This window comes from Rhinatrema bivittatum, chromosome 14, assembly GCF_901001135.1.
Source record: "Rhinatrema bivittatum chromosome 14, aRhiBiv1.1, whole genome shotgun sequence".
Lineage (NCBI taxonomy): Eukaryota > Metazoa > Chordata > Amphibia > Gymnophiona > Rhinatrematidae > Rhinatrema > Rhinatrema bivittatum.
Genome location: NC_042628.1, coordinates 12,519,048 through 12,534,884, shown reverse-complemented (window position 1 = coordinate 12,534,884; position 15,837 = coordinate 12,519,048). Strand labels below are relative to the sequence as shown.

At 44.9% G+C, this 15,837-nt stretch overlaps 1 protein-coding gene across 1 annotated transcript; it reads right to left on the bottom strand.

Annotated features, from left to right (window-relative positions):
• Positions 1-8,953: 8,953 nt before the first annotated feature.
• Positions 8,954-12,759, bottom strand: PSMG3 (proteasome assembly chaperone 3). The gene is made up of 3 exons (XM_029577150.1): positions 12,694-12,759; positions 11,286-11,509; positions 8,954-9,318 (listed from the first exon to the last, which is right to left on the bottom strand). Exons 2-3 carry the CDS (start codon positions 11,499-11,501, stop codon positions 9,166-9,168), a joined length of 369 nt encoding a protein of 122 aa, XP_029433010.1. The 5' UTR covers positions 11,502-11,509; positions 12,694-12,759; the 3' UTR covers positions 8,954-9,165.
• Positions 12,760-15,837: the final 3,078 nt, after the last annotated feature.

Sequence of the window (15,837 nt, the reverse complement as noted above, 5' to 3'; positions counted from 1 at the left end):
GATGCGTAGAAAATCCGTACGAAAGTAAAACACACCCTACGTAACAGACAGCATTGAAACCCGCGTTAATGTGGTGACCCGCGAGTGATTCACAGTGCGAAAGCCTTCCCCTTTCATAAAACAGCAAAGGAGTTAGTGGTGCGGGAGTGGGACTGAAGGTGATCTAACCCCTTCATGTTCCATCTCTGATCGCGTGGCAGCTATATCGGCAGAGGCCGGCCAGCGCAGGAAATGCAGCAGAGATTTCTTCAGCCAACCTGCAAAGTGTACCCACAGCATCTGGAAAAAGTGAAGGTAATCCATGATTACCCCAGAGCTGCACGGACACACAGTCACGCTAATGCCAACACTGGCCTTCCGATACACGCTTTAACTTAACCCCTGCCCTGAACCGGGCACTAAAAAACCCACACTAACTGATGCAGGGCTCCCTGCATAGCCCGTGAATAGTTAATTGCCCTCTTTGCATTTCATTTGCATGCACAAAACCGGGCAAGGGTTTTTAAGTGGGTTTATGCGCGCATTTTCCCTGCGCCGACCACGTTATTACATACACGCGTAAAAGGCTAGAGCAGGAAAACCACATGCAAAAACCCACAGAAGCTTTAGCACAGCTTATTGCATTGGCCCCATGTCATGATTGCTTATATTTTATAGTTCTACTGCTACAGAGTTAGAGGACTGAGATACTAAAATGAGCTGTTTTCTGCATGATAAAAACTTTGCCTTAAAATGTAATGTGGAGTTATTGCAGTCACAATAACATTTATAGTGGTTGCCTATGTAAATATGGTAATGGCCACACAATCATCTGATTAGCACTTAGCAGAATACCCAATGTGTGATAAGCAGTGCAGTGTCTATTATGTGACATTTAAATCAGAAAAAGATCAGCAGCTGGAAGGTGGTGTTGTGCAGATCATATGAGAGGAAAGCACCTTCCTGAGAGAACAACCTGTGTCAGTAATACGAAGCCTCTTTTTGTGCAGAGGAAAAGTAGAAGCCAGGAACTGACAGCAAAGAGGCCAGGCCTATGCAAGCTCCACTACAGAGGTGGCCATGCAGGTAATGGAGAGCCAGGAGTGGTAGGGCATTCTGCTCAGCCTTTGAACTGTTCCTGTCCCGAGACAACCCTCAGCTGTTCGTGGATAGTGCAGAGCTGAATGGAGCATGAGGCTGGATCTTAGTTATCTTCTCGCAGTATGTTTGCTTTTTAGGCAGCAGTACACAGTATGCTGGGACCAAACCCAGGAACTTCTGAGTTCTATCCACTCTGAGATTGTCACAGATTGGGGTGTGAGGGGGTGGGGAGAGGCAGTGAAACCATGCACACAAATTTTCTCATATATATATACACACACACACATACACTAACATGTTTGCTCTCATACTAACATGTTTGCTCTCATACTCACATTCCTTTATTTATTTGGATCTACAAGCATTTGATATTCTGCTTTTTGTTCCAAAGTGGATTACAATCAATTTAAGAATGAACAATTATATGCATGGAAATATTGGTTAGCATTGCAATGAATCAGTACATGCTCGTTCTCACCCACATGCTCACACTCTTACAGTCCTCTTCCTCACACGCTCTCCTCATGCAGTACCACTGGTGACAGCCTCTTCCTCTTCCGCACACATACCCTCACGCTCTCCTCATGCAGTACCACTGGTGACAGCCTCTTCCTCTTCCGCACACATACCCTCACGCTCTCCTCATGCAGTACCACTGGTGACAGCCTCTCTGCCTCTTCCGCACACAGCCTCTTCCTCTTCCGCACACATACCCACACACTCTCCTCATGCAGTACCACTAGTGACAGCCTCTTCCTCTTCCACACACATACCCACGACGCTCTCCTCATGCAGTACCATTGGTGACAGCCTCTGCCTCTTCCGCACACATACCCACACACTCTCCTCATGCAGTACCACTGGTGACAGCCTCTCTGCCTCTTCCGCACACATACCCACACACTCTCCTCATGCAGTACCACTAGTGACAGCCTCTGCCTCTTCCACACACATACCCACACGCTCTCCTCATGCAGTACCACTTGGTGACAGCCTCTGCCTCTTCCTACACACATACCCACACACTCTCCTCATGCAGTACCACTAGTGACAGCCTCTGCCTCTTCCACACACATACCCACACACTCTCCTCATGCAGTACCACTGGTGACAGCCTCTGCCTCTTCCGCACACATACCCACACGGTCTCCTCATGCAGTACCACTGGTGACAGCCTCTGCCTCTTCCAGGCCGGCTGACTGATGGATCTGCTGGGGTGCGAGGGAAGGGCTTAGGCCCCTCATCTTTGCTTCAGTGGGCTCAGACTTCTCTGCCTGGCTGGTCTGACTGAACTCCTCCTTCTTCCTCTAGCCCAGGCAGGGGTGGATTGGCCTATCGAGGGATCGGGCATCCCCCGGTGGGCCGATCGCTCCAGTCACGTGGTCTGCCGAGCGCGGCCGTGACAGAGCCACGCTCTGCAGACCACGTGATGTGTCCTGGGCGGCGAATACCCGGGCTGGTCTGACATCGTGAATCCACCGCTGGGCCCAGGCCTGACACTAGCTCGCCTTCTCAATCACAGTAGTCCGATGCTTCTCCTCCTCCCTGCCAGCCTGTGACTTTTTCTTCCACACCCGGAATTATTTTTAGTATTGGCCCGGGAACCAGGCCGTTCCTTTAAAATTTTACAATCTCGAGGCTAAATCTGGAGAATTCCCGGGTATGCAGATTGCCATGGTGACCTCCTTCGGAACCTGCCCTTCACCATTGCTGAATGCTTTTCCATTGCCTGTGGTTGCACTGCAGCATACACAGGCTCAGGTTTGCTGGGGGGAGGGGGTTCCTCCCTCTTCCTGCTCTGATCTTAACCCTCCTCATGGCACTGACCATGAGTGGCTGCAGAGACCTGGGGTTTTTTGGGGGGTTTTTTAGGGGGTGGTATTTCCTAAGATTCATATTGGCTCTCCTTGATCAAAACACACACATTTCTTTTTAACTTCCCGCTACCTCGTTATTGTACTGTCATTATGCTTCTGAGTCATTTCATGGCAAAACTACAGTGCAATATTTTTGCATATCATTATCTTAGTAAATAATGGGATATCTGTCAGGCTTTTTTTTTTTTGCACAATAACTTGGGTACATTACCTTTGGTAACTCATCAAAATGATTGCATTTTAGTTCATTGACTCCCTTAATATCAAGACAAAAAGTTTAAGCATTTCTGGAATTCAAACTCACTTATCCTCTGTCTTAATACTGAGTGGCAATGAATTGTTCTGTCTAAACTGTGTTCCCCCTCCTTCTGAGATTCAGGGGGCTGACAATGACCTAATGAGACCATGATCAACAGCTTTGCTCAGCAGGGACTGAGCGTGCAAATAAACCTATTCTGGAAGTGAGTAAATCTGCCATAGAAATATCAAGAACTTTATTTTCACAAGACTTCAGACATCTTTAAAATGCTTCCTGATCTCACCAATGAGATCCCTTCTGTCCAGTGCTGTTCCACCTTTTATTCCAGTTATCTACGAATATCAGGTATTAAATTACAAAATCACTTTTCTTGACTGAATTTTTTTGTTTAAAGTTTGTCCTGGGTCATTCATTCCAGGAGCAACTTGCAGGCAGTTTTGGTAGATTACAAACATGTTGTTTTGAAGGGCAGAGCAGTATCTTGCATCGCAAGAAAAAAAGTCGATGATTCAAGCTTTGAAAACCTTCATCTTCATGTAAACAATAACTCTCAACCACGCTGTGGTTCAGCGCTCCAGCCACAACCCGGTGGATTTTGCTAACAATCGTATCAATTACCAGCCTACAAAATTAAGGGTCACAGATGTACATATATCTCAGTCGGAAGCTGTCAGCCTTCATTCCCCTCTTTCTCTCTCCTTTCCATCTCATTTTAGTTCCTCGGCCAGCAGTCATGTACCCCAGCTCCTTCCAGAACCCTGGAAATCAAATCTGGGTCACTTAGCTTGGCAGTGCCCAGCATTGCCAGCACTGGTTCTAGGTGACAACTTTTAGCCAATAGAATTACTCTGTTCTAGTTCTTGCTCATTAAAACTGAATGCATCGCAGCATCACAGCTATTTTAAACTGCAAAATCCCTTTTACTTAATTTTGTAAGCATATAAGGTTCAAGCCTTTTCTAGCTGCGTACCACTTCAAAATCAGCTTCCTCTACTGCAGCAACGGCTGTTGCACATCTCTTAGGGGGTATCTCCTTTGGCAATGGTGGCAGATGTGCTGCCCACACTGCTGGAACAGGAGGCAAAAGGTTTCTCTCACAGTGAATGCAGGTTACGATTTATCACACACCAAGAAGTACTGCTGCATAACATAAATGAACACTGTTGCTAGCTTCCTCCTGCCAACCAAAACACAGGGCTGCCTTCCTTTCTCTCACTGCCCACCTGCTGCCGTGAAAGCAAAAATGTTACCAATTTGCACAATTTCTAATCTGTATAAAAGTCTATTTTAGACATTTCCTAACTGCAGGACTTCCAGCTGTCAGAACCAACCTCCACTGGGCTGCTGCAAGCTTTGCATGCAAGCACTCCACCCAACCCATTGCAGCCACAAACTGCAGCTGCCACCAGGACCCTAAGCATTGCCACTGAGGAAAGGCAGAGTCCCTCCAAAGCAACCCCAGGAGCGGACAGCCGTGCTCTGGGAAGCAACTCGAATCTGCTACCCAGAGCCAGATTTAGGCACAGGCAACCTAGGCATGTGCAGTTCTGAAGATGCCCAAAAACAGGGACGCCCTGCTGCTCTCTGATTTCCAGGGGGGGGGAGGAGGAGGAGGGAACACCTTGCCCTGAGTCTTCTACCTATGGGCACCGTCACCTTAAACCCGGCCCTGCCTCTGCACAGCAGTGCACAAGACCATGCATTTAGTGTTGCAGACTGTACTTGGGCAGCACTCTCAGCAATTAAGAATGAAATGGCAAACACTCCCTCTTGCAGTATTGCTGTGTCTGGATCCTTGGAGGTTTAACAAGATGTTTAAAACTGGGCCAAATCCAGGTGATGTCACATTTATAGGTAATCAGTTGTTGGCAGGAAAGGTTACGTGATTGTAGGAAAAGCAGCGCAAGAGCCTGGGAAAAATGAGAGAAATTGGCATTTAAAGGTATACGTTCGCTCCCTTCACCACTAAGCCCTGGAAATGCCCCTTTTCTCAGTGGTTGAAACCTTGTGAACCATAGGAGGGTTCGATCCCTCTTGCCTAAATCCCTTTTTTCGGGGCATCTTTCCCTGCCTCACCTCAAAACTGCTGCAGCCTTCAGCAGCGCCTCCCACGCTGACCAAACAGATGCACCCCCAAACTAACCGTCCAGATTGAATCCAGCTCTCGCTAGAGATCAGGTGGGGGGGGCCTTTCTGGACTCGTGCAATACATTCAGAGGCAGAAGCCAGACAACAGCACAAAGTTTCCAACTACTTTTTTTCATCCCATGACCCACTCAAATAGTGAGGGAATAGGGCTCGAGCATCAACGGGGGTGAATAAAGGGGGCTCGGGCTCCACCCTGACAGTTCTGGTTACCACCTCTTGAAACAATAAAGCCTAACTACAGACCTTCATTTACAGTTTTTATTTTATTTTCCCTGGGAATTCATCAGTTTATTGCAACCAAACAGCAGAAAGTGCCAGCCCCCTTTGTTTTCCTCCCGTTTTTGTTGCTTATAATAAATACCGATAACTTCCTGGAAGATAAAATAAAAAACTGTAAGCGAAGGTCCCCAAACATAGCTAAGCTTGAGCTAATAATCCTTTCCCTTCACAGCCTTCCCTAAACCTGTGCAGAGCCGAGTACCGCACTGTACTCGGAAAGGCAGCCTGGACATCGGTTTCAGGGTTTATGGATGCAGCAGCTTGAAGAGAAACTCCACGAAAGGACTACAATATCTAGAACCCATGTAAAATGCTCGCCAGATATAAGCACGCTACTGAGTGCCGGTGAGGAATGACCACGCGCTGGAACTGCGATATTTGTTTTCCTAACATTAATGCAGAATTTATCACAGCTCACCATAACGTTGTCTAGCTTGAAGTGCTCACGGCAGGTTGCAGTCCTGTTGCACATCATGTTCATTGTTGAAAAGAAAAAATATAATTTATATATAAATAAATACAAAGTTATTTCCTCTTTATTTTGGATGCAGGTAGCAAGACTTACCTTTTTCACTTCTGGAGGCCCTCCAGCCCCTCACTTGGATCTGTAATGGTACCCGGGCTCTGTCAATTTTTTTTTTACCAGAAACGGTAAGCACTTAAAAGCACTATTCCTAAACAGAGGCTCTTCTAATCTTTTCAATCACAGATGCGATGCTGCTTTGTTACTAAGCAAAGATGGAATGTTACAACTTGGACATAAAGGCAATGAGCCATACGTACGACGCAGGTTTACCAGAGACAAACAAGGAGCAGAAGTAGGTGCTTCCAGCCTCGCGCACAGAAGGCACGCTTCATTGCCACCTTCTCTTTTATGCTCCGTGTTCCCTGCTCCTCCGAAATGTATTTATTTTCCAACTTTTATATGCCGTACACTCAGCAAAAGCTGACCAGAATGATGCACAACACAGCAAAATATACAATACACAATAAAATCATAGTTCAAAATACAGCTGTGCACTTCATCCAATTCCAAATTTGGAGATAGCAAGCAGGACCAGGCTAGCACCCCCCCCCCCCCCCCCCCATCGTGAATAACCAGGCTTTTACCCTTTTCCTGAAGGCCAAATAATTTGACTCATGACAGATAGCCCCACTCTCTTCACAAATCAGGGGGCCTTCCCACTGAAAGGATGAGGCTGAAGTCTGGCAGAAGCCTTGGGCCTCAGTACCATCTCCTGTACCAAATTTCAGCCCGATTTGTCCATGAAGGTAGCCAGATACCTGCGTGCAGGTGATGGATGGGGGGGATAACGCTGCATGCTGATAACAGGCACTATCCTTTAGTGGGAGACGTGCCAAAAAAGGAGATCATCTTAGTACACCTGGGCCAAGGGCTTCGAATTACTGCCATTAATGAAGACGTGAACGCGCTATCGTGAAAGATGAAAGATGAAAATAAAAGTTGCTGGTCGTTTCACTTCCACTACACTTCTAGTTTTCCACGCATATTAACACACAGATTTCTGCTTTACTGCAAAAGCTTTGTAGTGCAGGAGCTCGTGAAGACCACTACGAAAAGCATCCAAAAATTCACTCTAATAACATAGAGAGCTAAATCGTAACAGGAAAATCTCTGCACCAGAATCACCCAAGATTGGTCAAAGAGGGGTGTCGGCAAACCAGGAGAATTTATTCTCGTACACGCCCCAAAGCACAGATCGCTGACCAGAAGTGGCTGACTGCTATCCTTTCCAAAAGAATATTTTATGTTGGAAGAGACATATTCATGGTATGGTGAGGTTCACAGGATCTTTTAGACCAGTTTTTTAATTGGTTGAATAATTGTGATAATTTGAAATTTACAATGACGGATCATTCCACGTGTATTTCTTTTTTAGATCTTACTATTATCAACACCATCGAAGGCTTCAAAAACTACCTTGTTCAGAAAACCCACGGACTGTAATCACCTATGACATGATCCCAGTGCACACACCTCAATGTTAAGAACCAGCTTATCCAGTTTTTTTTGGGCTTCGGAGGGTTTGCCCTAATTTGTCTGATTTAAGACGCAAGCTCGGGAGATGACAACAGATTTTAGAGCGTAAAAAGAGCTTTTCTACATAGAAGATTTTCCCCTGGGAATAGCTGTCTACTGCACCTACTGAAGACAAATCAAAATTAAACTGTGATCTTCGTTTTTCATGTCGTTCACGTGAGATTAAAACAGCCATGTTGGCATGTTGTACAACTTCATCCGATCTTCCAGGATCTTCCACATTTTGCTTACAAATGCGGTTCCAATTTTAGAGACCAGTTAGTACATTCAGATTTTTCTCAGCAGGTGCCCCGTCTTTACCAGCTGTAGTGGGTCTCCAACCCTGTGGAACGTGTTCGCTGTGCACACTATCTATGCGTACTAACTCTGTGTTGGTTCCATCTCCTCAGATCACAGTTAAACTGTTACATTTTCCACCTGTCCAACCTCAGTTTGATTAAATCTCCTTGTGAGAAGTTGTACGTGGGCAAAACCTCAAATCCCATTAGGATTAGAATGTTGGAACACAGCTGAAACATTAATTTGCTCAATTACAGTTCTCTGTCATTGAACATCATCTGACCAAATGGCGAGGTGGCAACAATTCTCTATTTGTTTTGCAGAGAGACCCACGATGGATTCATCACCTTCACCACTTTGGTTTGAACGCAGACCTTGATTTATCAGTATTTCTATAGACCGCAGTGGTGGCTGATCTCTATGATTTTCAAACGATGATGTCATTAGTTCTTATATGATATTATCTTTAGAGATTTTGGATAAAGTTATTTTTGTTTTCCTTCAACATGACGTGGCTGGAAGGCATCTTCAGGAAGTGACACGAGGGCTCGGCGTTTCTAAGATCTCTGTTCTCTATATATGCATTGGATTCCTTTTCATTAAGTGAAACGGGACCGTCCGAGTGGAAGCACATGGCCAGATAAGTTTGGTTTTAATACTCTCTGACGAAGGACAGTGCCCAAACATCAGCTGATGTCGGGGTGACTGTGGGTTCATACTGTTCACATTGTTTCATATATTGGTTTGCCTACATCGTTGGATTGATTGTGACAATTGTCTTTTACAAAGAAAGCTTGCCTTTAATACACTGACTGTGAGGGATGAATGATAGAAAACACCGGGTTTCTACCTCCGCCTTTTCAGCGGTACATGCTTTGGGGAGTGTACGAGAATAAATTCTCCCGACTTGTTGACATCCCTCTTTAACTAATCTTTGGTGATTCTTGTGCAGAGATTTTCTTCTCGAATGATGACAAAAAGCTCATTTTAGAATGTGCACCATTTTTAATCCATTCCATAATGGAACGACTGTACAGATTCTATCACTATTTACACATGCGGCATGGTAGTGGTGGTAGTGTCAGCGACTCCCCGATACTGTCCAAGACATGCATAGGAAGGACATTCCCAGTCCTCGTGGGTATGTGGCTCGTGGCTTCTTCCAACTTCAGCTGGTCTCCTCACCAGACCTGGCACCTGCGAATCAGCTCCTTCAAGGCTGTCACCCCCTCTATGCTTTTATCCTTTAAAGCCAGAGCAAGGAGGACTGGTTTGTTACCCGACTCCTGAGAGACAAATGTCACCAGATTCTTCGCAAAGACATGGACAAGTGGCTGAAAAACATACAGATTCCTTAGTATGAGATCATCCAATTTAAGCAATGCTATCCTGCACCCATTTTAGCTACTGAAATGTCAAAAATGTCTGAAGGTGAATAAGCTCCTGTTCAATAATTAATACTCATAGTAGATGGCGGCAGAAAAAGACCAATTGGCCATGGGGTCTGCCCATTTACATCTGTCTGCACTGCAAGGATATATCCCAGCTGTCAGCCACGCAAGCTTGACCGCTTGTAGGATATCACTCCTTATACAAGAGAGTTTTTGTTCTCTTTCTCATCCTGGATAGATGAACATTAAAATCCCGTATGTAATCCAACAGGCAAACTCTTCTCCCTCATCCACCACTGACCTGGTCAGTTTCTGGGGAGCTGTAGTCAGCTATCACATATCTCGCATTATTGTTAGGTTGTGCTCCCTGAATCTACCCTTTGTTTTGTCCTCGATACCTTTCCCTTACCTCTGCCCTAGAGGAATGGAAAGGTACGCTGCTTGCAATGCCGCAGGCTCCCAACCCTATTCCTCTCACTCATTAAATATGATGTCAGGCAAGATCTATCCAACCCATCCTACCTCACTCCTGAAGGAATGCCACATACCCCAGCTGTCCCCGGCCTCTCTTTCTCCTCTTCTGTGCTTATTTCTCAAACTGTCTTAAACTCTGTTACTATTTTTTGTCTCCAATACCTGGGAGTTTATGGCATGCGTCCACCACCCTTTCCATAACAAAATATTTCCTGTTATTGCTCCTGAGTCTATCCACCTGGAACTTTATATCGTGATCTCCCGTTCTAGAGCATTAGTTTATTGTATTTAATATACTGCTTTGCCGAATCACAAATCAAAATGGTTTACAAAATAATGAAATAGATCCACAAAACTAGTTTACATAATTATATTTACAGCATTAAAACCATAACACCATGTCTATCAAATAAAATACACATAAAATCTCAACATGGCTGTAACACCAACAAAAAAACTACATTAACCTCCCAGAAAATATATCAAACTATATACGTCTATCATCATAGAACCTACTTCCTCCATCATAACATGACTAAGAGCAAAACACCTGTCTAAACATTCAGGTCTTAATACTCTTTCTAAATTTCCCATAATTGGATTCTTTGCGTAAATCAGTAACAAAGAATTCCATAACGGAGCTCCTGGTAACTGAAAGCTCCCTATCTAGTGCATTCTAGTCTCCTTTTGCTTGGTCTGGGAGCTTAAGTAAATCTAGTTGAGAAAGCTCTGCCTGGCACATATGGTACATGTTTCCTCTGAAAAAAGTTTGCTTTGTATGTCCTATTTAGGCCATCAAATCTCATCTCATCTTTCTTTTGATGCAGACCTGCACCATTTTAGTAGCCTCTCTGGACCTTCTCCAGCCTATTTCCTTCCAGAACTGAACACAATATTCTAAGGGAGGTCTTACCAATGACCTCTACATAGGCATTACTGCCTCTATTTTTTCTGTTGATTGTGCCTCTTCCTATGAATGCTGGCATCCCTCTGGCTCCCTCCATTGCCTTGCTACCTTGAGATTATCGGACACAATCACCCTAAGGTCTTTCTCCTGGTTGCGCATCTCACCCCCTACTGTGTACTGCTGCTTTGGTTTCTGCACCCCAAATGCATGATTCTGCATTTTTTTGCATTGAATCTTAACTGTCAAATACGTGAGCACTCCTCAAGCTTTCTTAGACCACTTCTCATTCTGTCTACACCTTCAGGGGTGTCCGCTGTGTTGCAGAGATTAGTGTCAGCTGAAAAAAGAGCTGTTTCCTACTAACATGATACTGAATAGAACCAGCCCCAGGACAGATTTTATTTAAAATCTTTATATTCCACCTACTTAGATATTCTAATCACTTGTCTTTCCATTTATCACTACTCTCTGCTCAACCTATTAGTCCTAAAAAAAAAAATATATATATTACAGCCTCCAACAAACTTACCTCATCTGAGCCAAGAAGCACTCTTGTGGTAAGTGCAGGCTTGCCTATGTCATTGGATACAATGCTAGGTGTCATGGAGACAAGGGTGCCCATCTTCCCATACTGTGTCACCACCACCAGGATGAGGTCACTAAAGGCTGTGCATACCACCTGTGTAGGAACAGTCTGGATCACCTCCTCTGTTTGCCTTGACTTCACAACAGGCTTGGTTTCCATGACAGACACTTTAACAGAAAAAAAAAAGAAATAAAGACCAGTTTTTATTTATCTTACCCTTTTTTTCATTTCACTATCTGGGTCAAATATTAAAAATTGGCAGTTGCTGGATCTAGTGATTTAACTGGCATTTAGTTGAGGGCCATTGTTAATCTTCACAACTGAGGATGCTAGAGGTCAAACCTGGTTGATGCTATACATCAACTTCAGAGATCAGCAGCCAATAGACAAAAGCATGCCCCAGCAACCATGAACTGTCATGAAGAGCTGTAATTGGTTTCTATAGCAAAATGAAAGGCCTGCTGTGGATTGCTGTGCTGTTACTTCAATATATGGGCCTTACTTCTGCTACCTGGATCCGATTGATTTTCTCAATTTGTAAGAAAAGGGAACTTTTACATTGTTCATCTGAAACCTACTGTCATGGCCTATGTCTCTCAGTTGTATGACTAGGGTCATGCTAACAGTGTAAACTGGAGAAGGAATAGCAGGAATAACCAGCAGCAGAAATTAGGGTCCATGACATCATATTCTTAAAAAACCTTTTTCTGCCTCCCAGTCATCAGTGCAAGTAAAACTGAGTAAAGTTCTAAGTAAGTGGAGAAACTAGCACCAGAAAGCAGGTGATCTGATATTAATATGGAGTGGAGTAGCAGCCTAGTGGTTACAACTGCGGGCTGGAAACCAGGGAAGCCAAGGTTCAAATTCGGCTGCTGCTCCTTGTGCAAATCATTTCACCCTCTATTACCTCAGGTATAAACTTATGGCCTGAGTTACTCCTATAGACAGAGAATGAATAAAAAGTCTTAGAAAGAAGCCCTGAGATTACAACTCCCACAGCAACTGAACATTATCCCCTTCTAAAGTGCCAGAAAGGCAGAATATAAATCATACAAATACATACATTGAACTCATCAAATGATATGCTGGCCTTTTATTCAATAGCCGTAATAAGGAGATAAATATTAGCTGTATTACGACTGCTCCCAGTGCACCGGGCAGGTCAAGGCTGGAGCAAAGGAGGGCGATGACCTGAACTCCACTAGGGTCGTGTCCGTGGAGACACAGGGACAGCCGGACGGGCCATCAGGTTCTGTTCACTAATGAGCACGGACCAGCCCTATGGCGTCTCCCTAAGCCTTGCAAACTTTCTGCAGGGGTTTCTCTTCCTTCCCCCAACTGCATAACGAACCTCTGAGCGGAAAAGCGCAGGCTGTGGGTGGCCTCTTTGCGCCGACAGAACCTCGGCTTCCAGCGGCCCCCTACGGGTAACGAGAGCTCCCCGTGCCGGGGGAGGAAGGCGAGCGATCGCCCTGCTCCTCGCACCCTCGTCTAGGCAGAGCGCCAGGACGGAGGGAAGTCGGACGAAGGGCGCAGGCGCAGTGCGCGGCGACCTTCCGAAGCCCGCATGCGCGCTGACCTTCCTGAACACGCGTGCGCACGAGTTCAGGGGCGGTTCGGGCCGGCGCGAGCTCCGTTACCCTTGCGGGCGTTCGACCCTTCCGCCTGGCTCCCGACCCTGTAACGCGCGCTCAGGCAAGGCCAGGGGCCCATCAGGGGTGGCAGCCTGGCTGCTGCTGCCTGTTTTCGGGGCTCGGTTGACTCTGTGCGGTGCTTGTTGCTACTTCCCGGGTGCCCTCCTGGGAGTCGCGGAGGAAGAGGGGGGAGTCGAACCGAGCCCCAGAGACAGAGACAGAGACAGGAAGAATCTGCCTAGGAAAAAAAACATCTAGGATGGATTTAAAAGGGGAGCCGGCAACGGCCTCCCCCCCCCAAGAGTTCTGCCCTGCTCCATAGAAAAGTTGTCAACCCTACCCCCATTGTTTAGAAATTACTCTTTGGCGAAAAATATATTTTGTACAAGGAAGACTTTATGTTGTGAGCATCCCAACAATTCTCCAATGTGCCAGAGTAACCTTGCACCATAAAATCCGATACCACACCTTCCTTGCTGCTTTTATGTAATGAATACTGCACCCTGAACGTGGGTACCTGAAATGGCTTGTTTTAGGTCAAAAACATAATCTTTCTCCTACTGAGCCAGCGTTAGCTATTCTGCCACTAGCTGCTGCTGTGACCTTATAGGCAAGTCACTTTACCACCTCACATTTGTATAAAATAAAACTGATAATAAAAACAGTCGGCACATTATTTCTTTGGAAGCATTTCAGTTTGTTTTTTAGGTCCAAGGCTTCCACTCCATCCTCTCCTGCGCTGGCTTGGTTTCAGTTTATGCTGGGCGACTGCAGGAGGCCCAGTGCCCTGTGTACCAGCTGGGCAGTGGGGGCTTTTCTTCTCTGTGTCCATTTGACGGTGGGGGAGAGAGATCCTGTTGTCTGGATTGGTCAGCGGGATTCAAGGACAAAAAAATAGCAGATAACCACTTTTTTTCTTGTTGGTCACCATTGTATGCCATATTGTTAGCGTTCTGATTATGCATCTGTTAGGGTCTGTAAACTAGGTTGGTAAGCAAGCAAATATACAATGGTGATCATGCATAAATTCATGCTATTACTAAAGTATTGCAGTACAGTAAAAAAAAAAAAATGTTATGTAAATGATCAAATGGAAAAATGAGTGAAAAGGGATGTGTTCATTCACATAAGCAGCGAGCAAATTGCAGTCCGTTCATGCTTGTAAACAAGTCTTCCTTGTAATCATATCCTCAAAAAACACTCAAAAATTTATATTTCATCAATGTTCCTTCCAGTGGATTGCATAAGTGTTTCTTGTAGTGTGTCAAAAACTCTCCCACATTTCAACATCAATTTTTTTAACATACCAGCATACTCTTCAATGGTGGTACTTCTAAAAACAAATCCTGCTGCTGTTGTTTCACAGATCCTGTTTGTGAATTAACATATTCCTTCTTTTCTTTCATTTTTTTCATTTGATTTATATAAATTTTTTTTTTTTACAGTTGTAAAAATAGGAGGTGGGTGCTGACTGGTAGGTTATATGTCACAGAATACACAACACACTTATTTACAAGTATAGAAGTTTATAGGTCTGAGAATAAACAATAAAAGCATAGTGTTTACATTAAAGAATATATACACAAAATACTTTCCTCACAATCCCCAATGAGATGTATTTTGGAAATCCGGCACAACGTGTTGGGAAATCAGCAACAGCTCATTGGTCAATTCATTAATACTGATAATGTCCAAGAAGTTTTTCCTCTTTCATGGGTCACTTCATTAACACTGGTAAAGTTCTAAAGCTTTTCCTTCGAGTTGTTGGTTCTCTGATTTCAAACAGTTAGCTTGAAGTAGGACTTTTTATGTTGATTCTGCTGACTTTTGCTCTAGTTTCTTTCTCTGGACCACTCCCCATGTACTCGTTGAGGCCCCAACTATCCGTTATCGCATCAGCAGTAAACAGTGAAGTGTTACAATGGGCTTATTACCATCATATGGGTTCCAAGTGTCTTTTTTTTTTAGGGATTTCTGGTGCACATCACAGCATGTAAATATAATGTGATATTTTCATCTCAGAATATGATCTTTTTCATGTAAAATCTATGCATAACTCTTAACTATGATGTGGAGAGGCTGGGGGAGTCGGGGGTGTGCAAGGCTATAAGATACGCCTAGGGCATTTAATACCCTTGGATTAGCCATGGGTTCTGGGTTTGTACTGCTGGAGGGAACTGGGCTTTTTTTTTTTTGGTCAGCCTGAGACAGGGACTGAATGAACAGGATTGGGGGAGGGGGGGGGGGGAGGAGATGGATGTAGGGCAATAGTAATTGTTCACACAGGGCAGTGAAAAAGCTAGCACCAGCCCTGAAACTTCCAGAATTTAAATAGGACTGCCTTTGGGAAACTGATGGAGACAGAATATGGCTCATGCCTCATGCCCAGCATGTACTCAACCCAAGCGGAGCAGACCAAAGCAGATTCGATGTCTGATCCAGGGCTTCCTGCACTGTCTGACCTAACCAGCCATCGTGCATCCTTGTATTTAGGAGACAATGTCAATGGGAGAGGCAGGCAGTGGTGAACTGGTGTCCTCTGCTAGCAGCAAGGCTGTTTCATCCGTTGGCAAATAAATGCCGAGACAAAGCCAGGGCCTGCAGTGTCCCAGCTGGAGCACATCGTCTCTTCACAGCCTGCCACTTCATTCAACGCCCAGTACTAATGTTCCTAGTTATGAAAGAACAGGAAGGATCCTACGGCTAGAAGAGTTTTGTTTTTCTAATTGTTTAAATAAAAACTGTATTTCCAAAAGCACAAGGCTGTCTTGGCTTACCGAATCTTCTCCCTGCCAGTTCAAGGATGCTAATGTGCAGCATAGTTCCCCAGAGCCTATCAGCTTCGGCTTTGTCTAACTGGG

Coding starts and splice junctions, on each gene's coding strand:
- PSMG3 (XM_029577150.1), bottom strand. CDS start 11,501: ATGGAAACCAAGCCTGTTGTGAAGTCAAGGCAAACAGAGGAGGTGATC. Junction 9,319..11,285: donor TGCTTCTTGGCTCAGATGAG/GTAAGTTTGTTG, acceptor TATGTTTTTCAG/CCACTTGTCCATGTCTTTGC.